This window comes from Fringilla coelebs (genome assembly GCF_963513975.1).
Source record: "Fringilla coelebs genome assembly, chromosome: 3".
In the NCBI taxonomy this organism is placed as follows: Eukaryota; Metazoa; Chordata; class Aves; order Passeriformes; family Fringillidae; genus Fringilla; species Fringilla coelebs.
The window spans coordinates 107,222,633-107,235,375 of record NC_140030.1 but is presented as its reverse complement, the minus strand read 5'-3'; the positions used below and the strand labels follow the sequence as shown (position 1 = coordinate 107,235,375).

Here is a 12,743-nt window from a genome sequence, read left to right as displayed (position 1 = left end):
CATTACTGTCTGGAGATAAGAGCATCACACAACTAGAACAGATAGCAACAGAGAGACTTCTAGACTGTGTGGCTGTTCTCCCACATCTGCCTGAGCTCTACAACACAATGCACAGGGTTTATGGCAGCTCTCAAGATGATTTATCGACAGGGCAGCCCAGTTGTGAGCTAATACTTACAGGAGGCAAGGAAAACTGTCCAGTAACTTCAGGAGGCCTCATATTGAATGAGTCCTCTCCCAAACTCTCCGGCTCCCCTGATGGATAGGGAGGTGGTGGGTATGGAGGATATTCTTCCATGTACACCTCCAGTGGCAGTGGAGCTTCTAGGTTTGGCTCTTCTGGCTTGGGCTGCGTGAGTTCATCGCTGTCTGACACAGCTTCAGGTACAGGGTCCAAAGGTACAGGGGGAAGAACAATTTCACTCTGCTCTGCTGCTGTGCTTTCTGTCTCCTCAGCAATAGCTGCTTCTGGCATGGAGGCAGCCGTTTCCTTCTCTGCCTCCGTGCTTAGATAAGGATTTGGGATCTCCACCGGGCTTTCAGGACCGGCAGCTGATGCCGTCTGTTTGGAGGGATGCGAGGGAGCTGAGATAGTCTCCATTGCAGCCAGAGTGGTCCTCTGATAGAGCAGCTTCTGGATGTTGGGGCCATTCGGCCCCTCTGGCTCAGTGATGGAGCTGCGCTTCTTCAGCGGCCGCGGCGCGTTGGACAGCTTCTTGCGCAGCGCCTCCAGGTCGGCGTCGCTCTGGTTGCGGTAGGGGTTGGACAGGAAGGGCAGCAGCTTGGTGGGGCTCAGGGGACGGGGGATCCGCTCTGCTTCGTGGTTCTCGTGAGCAGAGGCTGCCGTTTCCATCTCGGGCTCTGGGCTGCCTGGCTTGCCCTGGAGGTTGGAGTAGATGTTGTCTGTCTGCGGCAGCTGGTTCTGCAGCCCTGCTCCTGCCATCACAGGCTTGCCGTACACTGAGGGGTCAGGGGGAAACAAGGCTGAGTATTTGATCAACAACAAATAATCAAGAGAACAACAAATGTTCAAGAGAACAATACTCAATACTCAACAAATGTTCAAGAGAACAGCAACAAAGAAAGGTGAATCAGTTTGTGTATTCTTTACGTAGAGCAAAGAAGCAGAATACAAAAACTGAACAGAACCGATCTGGTAACCAGATCTACCATTAGTTATCTTGCAAACCCAACACAGACATTCTGCACTTCTTGTTAACACACTTACACAGCATGGAAGATCCACCCAAGATTCTTGCAGCTGCCCTCACCCCCTTAACTCCCCTGAACAGTCTCATACCTGCAGACCAGGTGAAAAGAACATCCACCTGAGGTTTATCAGACAGAAGAGAGGGAGAGAGCTCCGTGCTTACCACTTGGGAAATGTGGTCCTCTGGTCTGTGCCCTTGTCAAAGCACTCTGCACTGCCTGCTGGAAGTTCTTCCCAGGAGTCTGCTGTTGGGTGTACATGCTGTAAATGGAACTGGCAGCCACAGTCTGAGGCTTTCGAAACGGCGGCAGCGAAGTCTCTTTGGATGGCTGAGGAGTAAAAGGCCTCACAGCTGCTGCTGGGGGGCTCTCCTGTTTGGAGGAAGGAAGAATTTGATCCTGGCTAGAGGAAGAACCTGCAGAAGGTACGGAAATTCTTTGCTGTATCTGCTGAGAAGGATGAGAAGGCTGCTGTGCCACTGGCTTTTGCTTGTTCCCCACAGCTGCAATAGCCAAAGGCAGCTTCTGTAGGTTTCCATCCAGCTTTGTATCTGCAGGTTGAAGGTGACTGGCTTGACCAAAATAAGGCAAGTTTATCTGTTTTGGTTTAGTGGGGACAGGCGGTGGCACCTTGGTTACATTTTTATTGGTTGTCTGAAAGACAAAAAAAATCATTAAGATAAAACAGTAAAACATGATTTAGGAGTTCTTCTATGAAGGATCAATGAGCCTCAAAGTATGACACAGTATCTTATGTCTACCATTGCTGTAATAAGGTTTACAACATCACTGAAACCAGGAAGAAACTGCTTGAAACTTTTTGTCATCACTGATGTTTTCAAATACTGTGAGCCTCTTCTCTTTAATTCTTCTGTAACAGCTATGTCTAAAACAGGAGCAATGACAGGGCACAGTAATTTCTCCAGAGATACTCAGTTGTCAAGAGGCTGCTCTCCAACAAAGCACCTGTCATCCCCAGCTGTAGGCTAGTGCACCCCTACCTGATCAAACTGCATCCTCATGCCAAAATTTAGGTGGCAAGTTTTACTGCTGACAAACATCTGAAGGACACTGTTGCATTAAAGAGTGAGACAAGCACATAGATGATTTTGAAAAAACAAACAAACAAACAAACATGCAAAAGCCTCTTTGTATCTTAGGGGAAAAAAAAATACACACTTGTACAAGTAATACAGCCATAGATTCCCACCACAGTGACTGCAGGGAATGATTTGGAGTTACCAATTGCCATTAAAAGCCTAACAGACTTTTTTCTCAGAAGCAGTCTTTTAAAAGCTGACCTCACTACTTCTACTGTGGCTGGCAGAAAGCTCTGAGAAGAGCTGTGGGAAGGCCTGGCAGCTGGGAAGCAGCAGCCTGGGCTCCCAGCATACCTGTGCCTCCCGCAGGAGATCCTCGCTGCTCTGGTTCTTCCTCAGCGTGCCCAGCCCAGCAGACTGCTCCACAGAGTCAAACATGGAGAACGGACGCACCTTCTTCTCTCTGTCTCGTAAAAGAGCTTCCCCTTCAGCTGCTGTTGAAGAGAGAGGAGACAACTTTCAAAAGGGATGGCACAATTGTAGGGGTGAGAGTCCTGCTGTGCAGCCACATTTCTCTTCACAGAGAAAAAAAGCAAGGCACAACTTCCCAAAGATATTTCTGGGATTCACATTCTCTGATCCTCAGAGAAAGAAAAAACAATTCTTAGCTCATTTAATGCTCCTGTGTTTTAGAACAAGTGGAATGCACTGAGGAAGATTATTTACCTGAAGGAATTTGCTTGATTGTATTCTGGTGTGAGTGTTTTGATTCACTGACCAATTGAATCCGTGTGTGTGTCGGTTGACAGTCACAAGATTCTGTGCAGTTGATTTGAATGACAGATTCAGGGTAATACAGTGCAATAGAACATAGAATAATATAGTATAATAAAATAATAAATTAGCCTTCTGATAAGATGGGAGTCCTCCTCGTCATTTCTCCCCATGGTCAGGGTTGTCCTGGTCTCCTATACTGCTGTGTGCAATATTTACTAGAGTGTATGCAGGGGATGCTTTTTGCATCCATCCTATCTCTGCACTAAGGGCCCCTGGGCCTGTCAAATGCTGCATTATGCAAATTCAACAGGGGCATGTAAGAAGGAACTAGGATCTTCTTCACCACCTGAGGCAAGCTGTGGGTTTGGTTTCTTTCTTCTTAAAAACCCTGCAACACCACAGCAAAGTGTGAGATTCACAATCTCGAAGCCTGAGAGAAGCAGAAAAAAGAACGACCAAAACAATTCTTATCTCATTCACTGCTCCCATGTTGTGCCAGAGTAGAATGCAATATGGAGATTGTTTACCCAAAGTGATGGTGTTTTGTTTCCTTGGCCTATCAGGGCCAAGCACGTGTGCAGACTGTCAGTCAGCAGACAGTCATGAGATTCTGGGCAGTTGAGTTGAGTTGGGTGCTTGTGTAGATTCAGTTTAGATGCAATGTAATATAGTGTAACATAATATAGAATAATATAGTATAATAAAGTAATTAATTAGCCTTCTGATATTATGGAGTCCTCCTCATCATTTCTCCCTGCCATGGGGTTGCCTGGTGTTTCCAATAGCAAAGCAACAGCAATGTTCTTTGATATTTCTTTTGTGCTTTCAAATGAATTCTCAATTATTTACTGAAGCATTTAGAAGAGAGGTATCATCAACTAGATTCTCCAAATTTTAAGATTAGCCAAGCACACAAGAACATACCTTGTCCTTCACTTGTCACAACTCCTTTTCCTGAAGTCAAGGCTGATCCTTGATTAATATGATTGTCTGTATTTGAACTACTCCAGTCAGGAGCAGATGGGGAAGGTTTTGCATTGGGGACCACAGAACCTAGGAGAGATTAAGTGGAACAGATTAAGCTAGAATAGTAGTTTTTATTGATTTATTACAAATAGGTTTTTTTCTGTAAGAGTCAGGTCTAGTCAATGTAAAAGTATCACATAGAGGTTAACAGCTATAAAACCTATCATTAGAGATTTTCATTTGTTTGTTTTAAAAAGAGAATGGAAATGAAATTGAACAACTACCAAAAGCAGCAGCAAAACTCATTGTCATAGCACACATCTACACTTAGAGCGTTGGAAAAAGAAACTTCTCTAGATTGGCTTATTTCCAGTTCGTAGGAAACTTGCCTTGAGTATCTGTGCTAAGTTAAAAGTGATACAATGTTAAGAATAAAAAAGATATACTGTGCAAAGAAAAACATGATGCTTTAAAGCAAAGACAGACTCTGCCAGGGATAGCCAAAACAGGAGAAAATTCATCTGTGTGTGGGTCTGCATTAAAGATTTATGATCTCTACATTCACTGGAGTAGAGATCTGCAAAAACCACTAAGAAAATGCTTGCAATCTCCTATTAAGTATTTCACCAAATTCTCCCTACTAAATTCTAAACAATCTAAGTAATGTTAAATTCAAACAGTAACAATAAGCAGCAGCAGAAAATTTCATTCTGACAAAGTACCAGAAACTCTCTTTAGGAAAGCAGTCCTTTTGTCCAAATGCTAAAAAATAAGAAGTGATATTTCAGTTCAAATAGCTAACCACCATGCATTCCTCTAGAAAAAAATCCAAAATTTGTGTGGTCTAGAGCTTAAATTCCACTCCAATAATTTTAGGATGAGCAAAGCAAATAAAAAGAAACAATCCTCCATTCTCCAATACAGCAAGAGACACTTGGAACTGCTTTTGTGCAATGTTCACTGCAGTATCTGCCAGAATTGGAGATGGAGGAAGGGAGATAGAAAATAAACAGAGCTATTCTGCAAGCTCAGTCTTCGTTTCTTGCTTTTGGGATGATCATTGTTTCTCTCCTCTCCCAGCTGAAAAGGGAGTCTTCTCCCAGGATAGCACAGAAGAGATATTTACAACTCTCTAAAAGTTTCTTTAGACTTCTCTTACTGAACTGAACTGTCTCTCAGAGGGGAAAGCCACGGAGAGAGGCGAACAAATCTCCATTACCTCTCCAAGTAGGAGAGGCCAAACCTCACTCTCCAGCAAGTCAGTAACTTCACTGCTATTCCTGTGCTACAAGCAACCACCTCCTCTGTGAAATTTGTCATGTTGGTTAATCCTTTACAGGTGTCATTTCCAAAATGCACAATCAGAAAACGTGGCATTGCTAGTTTTTAAATCCAGGCACCAGGTACGTACTAGAATTGCCTCTAGAAACTCAAACACACTGTTGGATAGTTCTTAGGAGAACTTTAAGTAATTACTTTATAGAAAAGTCCTCCTCTAGTCCACACTGTATAACAACTCAAAGTACTCACTGATAGATTTACTTCATTTTTAACACTGAATCATAGAACCTCAGTGCTTATATATTCACTGGTGCAGAGAAAATGGCAAGTAGCAATACTGGCATCTCAAATAACACTTTGCTTTAAAAAAGACAAAGCATCAAAACAGAGCTGTTAGGTAAGAAAACAAAACATGTCTGGAGAAAAAATATTAATTGTAAGCTATTACCTGCAGGAGCTTTAGCTTGTGAACTGTTCCCAGCTCTCATATTGGGCAGTGTTTGTGTTTTCAGTGGCCCATCAGGTACCTGCAGAGCTTGTGTCCCATCTGAAAATGCTGGCTTTACCAAGAGCTCAGGTCTGGAAGCAATACGTGGCATAGTAGAGGACTGGATATAAGGACCTACTGCTGCCACTCGGCTTGGAGCAGAAGCCACTGGCTGTGGTAAATTCCCATCTGAAGAAACCTTGGGGGGGAAAAAAAAAAAAAGAAGAAAATATAAAGAATTTTATTCTGCAGTGTCCATTCACAGAGTTTAAAAAAGTAGTAAAAAAGAATAGAACAAGCAGCAAATGATATGCCAATTTCAAAAGTGCTCTTTTGAAACAGCTCTGAGAATTATAAAGCTGAGGTAGTAATAGCAAAAAAAAAATCTAAAATAGAATTCCATGACAACATACAACTTGTCTGTAAAGAGTAAGTAGGTTAACACTAATGTACCACGAAAAGCACTTTAATAATACAAGACTTCCACTACATATGGATAAAGACAACAAGTCTAGCATCTCCACAGCCTTCCCCCCGAGCAAGTCTTTACTTCAGGCTGTACAGACAAGACACAGAATTAATGTTTTAGTTATGAAAAAGCCCCCACTTACTGGTACATTCTCTTTCTGTTGCAGAGCTGCCTTTTTCTTCCAGAGCCGCTCGCGCAGCTCATTAACACGCTTGTCCATGACTGCCACCTCCAAGTTGCGCTTGTTCAAACACTCCCTCTGTTGCTGCAGCTTGGCATTCTGCTCCTGGTTCAGTTTGTTCCTCAACTGAATAAATTCACAAAGCAGTGGGGGAGGAGGGGAAAACAACCAAAATAAAAACAAATTCACTTTCAGGATCGAGGACAGGAAACGGTTGGAAAGAGAAAAGCCTTCTAAAAAGTCAAGTCATGTTTTCCCTCTGGAGAAAAACTTTGGTTAGTCTCCAAATCTTGCAGAAAGGAAAGGTACAAACAGCGTGTGCTCCTTCCCCTTTTACCTTAAACCCAGCACAACTATCCAGCATGCAGGCTGTCACACACAGCCCCGGCAGGAACGGGAGCGACGGGATTTCTTTCCAACAAGGTAAGAAACAACCCAACCAACTTTGAGCCCAGAAGAGCTGAGGGTCACAGGCTGGCCCCCCATTACCTGCAGCTCCTTGTAGAGGCGGTCGAGCTCAGCTACAGCCGACTGGTTGTCATGGTAACCATCAATCCTGCCATTCTTCAGCATCTCCAGTTGCCTGGTGAGCTCCTCCACTTTGGACACGGCCAGCACCAGCTCGCGCTGCTTTTGCTGGAACAGGCTGTTCATCTGTTCAATCTCCTCCACTGCAAAGAAGGGCAGAGCACAATAGCTGCCCTGAGAAACAGCCCAGCGTGGGCTGCTTCCAAGGCAGCACTTAAGGAGGCAGAGAGCGCCCTGCCGGCCTCAGAGCGCGGCTGCTCAGCCAAAGCCACTGCCCTGTCACACCAGCTCTTCCTCTGAGCTCTGGCAAATGCAGGCTCACTAGAATGGTTATGGAAATTTGGTCTACTTAGAGCACTGACAGGGAGGGAAAGAGAACTTTTTTTTTTAAAACTTTCTGAAGTATTGAAACAAACAAAACCACAATGCCAGACTGAATTCATCTGGAGAAGCCTAAATTCACTGAATGCTGAATTCAGCAAGAAGATACTCACTAAACCACAAGGCATATTTATGATACTTGGAACTCTGAATTTAGGTCATAAGAACTCAGTGACAAAACACCCAAGCTGTCACATTAAACAAAGGCTTCAGAGAGCTTTTTCGGGTCTATTACAAACATCTGTCATCAGCTGCTCCCACTGCTGAAACTGTTCTATTGTAGAATGAAGTTTAAGGAACCACTAAGGATTCAAGCAAGTACCAAAATCAGACCTGCTGCAGTAAAACAGATTCACATGCTCCGAGATCTTGTATTATTCTACCATCCTTCCAAGCCTTAAAACAGAAGTTTCTTTTGTGCAACAGAACCCAAGCAGAAAAGGGATTCTCCGACAGAAAAACACTTTTGCTTTATCTGTCCACCAAAACGCTTCCTACTAAAACAATGTATTCATATTTTCAGTTGAGTCAGGCTGGAAATAACAAGTTCTGCATCACAGAGAGCATGAAAAGGTAGGCAGAAGAATAAATATTTATTTCAGACTTAATGTTGTATCAACATGCTGAACTATAAGCACCCAACCAGTACTTAGCAAGTGAGACCCTGGTCAGATTCATATAACTAAAAAGCAAATATGCAGCCTATTTGGCCATTAGTTACCTCTTGCATACAAGGTAACTTAGGTGCCTGGCTAAGCTTTGTTACAGACCAAGAAAATAACACTCTAAATGTGTAGGGTATTGACATCAAGGATGGAGAAAGTTACTGTGGTGCACAAAGGTATTCAAGTAAGGAAAAAAAGCAGACTGTAATTAAAGGGCAGACATGCTAGGCTCAAAATACAGGGTGCTCTTAGAGGATGTTTTAAAATATAGTAAGAAAATATATTTTGTTCTAGGTCAGCCATGAGTTTTCTTGGTAAATAAAACATGTGAAATTGTTAAGATTACCATCTCCTGGAAGGCTGTAAATAACTCCTCTGAATCACTGCAATCACCAGAAATTTTGGACTTCTAAGAACTGCATTTCATGAAAAATCCCAGGCTACCCTCCCCCAGCAACTCACCTAATTTCCCATTGCTGAGTCTTTTTTGCTCTACATGACCTTTCAATGCTCTCACTTTCTTAAGTTTGGCTTCTTGATTCTCAGCAATTTCCTTTAATCTCTTCAGTTTTTCCTGTTCAGCAGCTTGCTGTTGCTGTCGCTGATCTTGCTGCTTCAGGAATTTCAGGCGCTGCTCCTGCAGTCAAGGCAAAGATTTTGAAGTCTAAGAAAAATTTAAGCATTCATGTTCCAACATATTTACAAATCTGTTTTAATCACTACTCAGCTCTTGAGCTACATAAGCTAAACACTATTTCCTCTCCACCTTCTCCATGCTGCTTGTACTTTACATATCTTTTAAACCACTAAGACATGCTGGAGAATATTAGACATTCTTTATGTAGAAGGTATTGCATAAATTATTGGTATTTTCCATTACTATTTTGTACTTTTACTAGTTCTGCTAAAACCTCCTTGAGATGGAGGATGGCTGCACACCAAACCTCTGATAATGATCAGATATCAGATAATTATCTCCTGATAAGGATCACCACGCATCAAGACACTGGAAAACCTTTACAGTGAACTGGCCCTCATTTGAACAACAGATATCACCTTAGTGGAGAGGATCCTTTTGCCTTTAGAGAGTAAAATAATGTCTTATCAATTTCTACATACACATGTCTAGTTTAGACTTAGAAGAAACCATGAGACCACTAGATGATCTACAAAAAAATTTCTCTAAATCACTGGCCATTATACATGGCTTCCAGCTCTGGAGATGACAGGCTGCTCCAGGGGAGTAGAACTAGTGAGACTTTCCCAAGCACTTACTAAAATCCAAAACTACCACTGCTTACTAACATTAGAAAACCACACTTCCTCCAAAAAAACCAAACCCACAAGAGAAAAAAAAAAATCACCAGTCAGATTTAGAAAACAGGGAACTTGGAATAAAAAAGGCAGAGCAAAAAAGTGAGCCTGCCTTTTGGAGAAAACCAGGACCAGGCAGCATCCTCAGTGTATGCACTACTTTGGAGTCACTCCCACGCAGGAAAATGTCACCAAAAAAAAAAAAGATATTACAGCTCGTGTCTAAAAAGAAAGTGTATTTTTCCTCCCTCAGAATCTATTTTTAATATTGCATCTGATTTCAGAAGGCAGGAAAGAGGCAATGGAAAGTCACTCGGAAGAGGCACCTAGGAAAGCAAGTTTGTTCCAGGCAGGCACTGAAATGAAAATTCCTACCAGTGGGACACCCACAGGGCTACTCTTCTTCAAACACCTACCTACTAATGGGTAGCTATCCAGACTGAAACTCATATTTTTCTTTTTTAAATCATTTACAGTAAAAATAGTATTCCTATTTCATGGGACTACAGTGTTATTTATTTATAAGACCAGGGTGTATTGCCATCACCTCTGAGTGAAACAGAAGCTGTGAAAGTTTAGGCTCCTCATATATAAACACCTCTCAGCTGGAACTGAGAAGAGAGCAAAATTCTTTGGCCAATTAAGGCAGTGTGGATATTACTTGTGCTGCTACATTTCAGTTGAAACTTCTCATCATTTGGTTGATTTACCAATTTCCTGCATCATAGTTGCACCTGTTCTTACCACAAGCAGCAAAAGTTTTATTGGCTATTTTGACTGGACATAATGGCTTGAAGCATTTCCCTGAGATAAAATTATTGAGGGCCAAGGGAACTGAACAAGGTACTAAACATACACACAGAACTGATCTCAAAGGGAGAGAGGGTGTGTGACACAGGAAAAGTACTGAGAGCAGATGCCCAGAGCAGCCTTCTTCCCCAGCAAAGCACATTCTCAAAGCCATGGGAACACCCACCCAGACAGATGAGCCCTCTTCAGGGCAGGCTCACATTTCACAATTCTCTGCCAAAAGCAGCATTTTCTGTTTTATTTTCAAGAGTAATGTGTACCAACAACACTCAAGCAAAACATGAGCTCTGTGCCACCATTCTGCAGATACATTCAGAGTATTTTTTCCCCTACACAATTTGGGAGCACCCTGTGTGCTCCATTAGCTTTTCTGTTATTGTTCTGCAAGATCCCAGTCCTAGGTTATTTAATCACATACAAGACATCTCTTCCAGCCAGCTGCCCCAGAAAACCAGGCCCACTGAACTCTTATCAGGAGAAGGCAAGATAGCATGACAGGACAGCAGAGACAAAAGCATTGTTCAGTGATCAAACTGGTGAATTGCTGGTCAGCACATGGAGCACAAATAGAGCTGACAGAGCCACCACGATGAATGACAATATATTAATGTTATGTGCCCTATCCTTTCAGTAAGCTAAATGGTCACTTCCATCACTGGCATTATTTGTATGTTTTACAACTGGGTATTTGCATACATTGACTTTCAAATTTAAAAACAGGCAGCCAAAGAAAAGGAGCCCTCTGTTTAGAAGGGGTGAAAAAACCCCCAATCCTCCCTCCACTTCACATGACTCTTACTACCTTTGTTTCTGGCTGCAAGCAATCTAATTCCAAGCTCACCTTGTTAGCCAGCATTTGTTGTTGAGCCTCAATTTGTTGCTGTTGGCGTGATGCCATTTCCTGAAGTTCAGCCAGTGTCATATCCATCCTTGGTGCACTTACCTGTCAAAGAAAACCCAAAGCATACTAAGTCTAGAATTTTTAATTTGGCTAGCACTTAACAGAGCTACTGCAGAAAAGTATGATAAAAGTCTTTCAAAAATCCCCAACTGAACAGCCAATAAAATAACTGGAGAGACACAGTATCTTCTTATGGTAAAACAAATAATTGTAAGCTCATACACGTGTAGCCCAATCCAACAACTCCCAGAAAATGACATCTTTTGGAACATTAATGTTTCTAGCAGCAAAATCCCAGCAGCATTTTCAAGAGGCATTTCAGAGCCCTTTATAACTCAGTTCAGCATGAATCAGCTTTGACTGACTGAGCCCAGAATGCTCAGCATGTGGCAGCATGGATCTGTGCTCGTAGGTGTACCACTACAATTTGAAGCCCTTCCACGTAAGCTGAAGAAAATAGAAAGTTTAAATATGGCTGGGCAGGAGGGAAAACACCATTCTCAAAGACAGCACTGTTATTTGTTGTCTGTTCAGATATTTCCTGAGTCTAGATTCAATCTTATATCTATAATATTATGGAGCAAGTGTGGTAGACAATGGATTCAATGCTGAAACAGTAACTGGTAACTTGTAACTGGTAACTAGTAACTTGAAGTCTGGAGTAAACTGAAGTAATATGAGAAAAGAATTCTGATGAGAGGAGAGAAGGGGAAGTATGGTGCATTTGTGGCTCTGAGATCACCTGTACAAGCACAGCTGGGGCAGCCAACAGATCCTGGTGACATCCTGGAAACTGGAAGCCAGGATGGTAACTGCTAGAGGCTCTGTGTCTATTTTAGAGCAGTCATTACCAGCCTCTCCACAGCAGCCTCTCATTTCTTTCCATGGGACTATTTGCACCTGCATCTCCAAAGAGGGAAAGCCTCCATTTCCACTATAATGCTAATTCTTCCAGAGGCCTGTGGGTGCTAAGTGCCACAATATGTTCACTCAATGCCATTTTGCTTTTCCTAAGAGTTTATGAGGTTATTTCAAAAATTAGTCCCTTTGTCTGATTCAATTCTCTCCAAGGTGCCAGGTCACCACAGAACATGTCTCTCAAGGCCCCATCAGACTTTTGCACTGGCCATATGGGGCTGCTAAAGGGTGAGTGGGTCCTGCTGAGCACTCCTTGGCTCTCTAGTCAACAAATTAGTTCATGGATGGGAATTACAGAGTCTCAGTTGATGTGATATTACTGCCAGGGGACTATCCTGGTAGCAATTGTCACTTGCTGGTCTTTAACTTGAAACAACCTCACAGTGAGGGGATCTTTCTGTGCCAGTCAGGGTGGATAACTGATCCTCTCTGTATTCACAGTAGCAACAGCTAAACCCTATCAGTACCCCTTAGGATCCCTGGAGTGGCCTCTCCTGAGGTAATTGAAGCCAAGGGTACCAGGGGCCTCTGGGCCATCACATGGGATGCTTTTGCCATTTGTCCCCTGTCAAACTCACCTCAGCCTCGATTACAGACAACACCTGGCATCCCCCAGTTAAAGTCAGTGCTCCCCTGGGGGTCAGGGCACCCCAGAGCAAACAGAGATATTCCCAGTGCCCTGGGTTTCCACAGGAGATCACTGATTGCCTTCCTGTCTCTCTGTGGCAACTACACTGACAGTCCTCTTGGGTGACTCTTTCTGAACAGCCCTCTTCCCTCTCAGTTCATGGATATGAACTTCCAGCCTAGAAGGGG

General features: G+C 42.9%; 1 protein-coding gene across 2 annotated transcripts in view; it reads right to left on the bottom strand.

Annotated features, from left to right (window-relative positions):
- The window catches only part of TP53BP2 (tumor protein p53 binding protein 2), a 55,504-nt gene that overhangs the window by 12,302 nt on the left and 30,459 nt on the right, over positions 1 to 12,743 (bottom strand). For both annotated transcript variants that reach the window (XM_084203393.1, XM_084203394.1), the window contains 9 exons: positions 10,950 to 11,051; positions 8,447 to 8,621; positions 6,900 to 7,081; positions 6,372 to 6,536; positions 5,722 to 5,959; positions 3,951 to 4,079; positions 2,604 to 2,743; positions 1,374 to 1,863; positions 179 to 960 (listed from right to left, as the gene is read on the bottom strand). In XM_084203393.1, the coding sequence (XP_084059519.1) occupies positions 179 to 960; positions 1,374 to 1,863; positions 2,604 to 2,743; positions 3,951 to 4,079; positions 5,722 to 5,959; positions 6,372 to 6,536; positions 6,900 to 7,081; positions 8,447 to 8,621; positions 10,950 to 11,051 (2,403 nt within the window). The remainder of the gene's footprint in view (positions 1 to 178; positions 961 to 1,373; positions 1,864 to 2,603; positions 2,744 to 3,950; positions 4,080 to 5,721; positions 5,960 to 6,371; positions 6,537 to 6,899; positions 7,082 to 8,446; positions 8,622 to 10,949; positions 11,052 to 12,743) is intronic.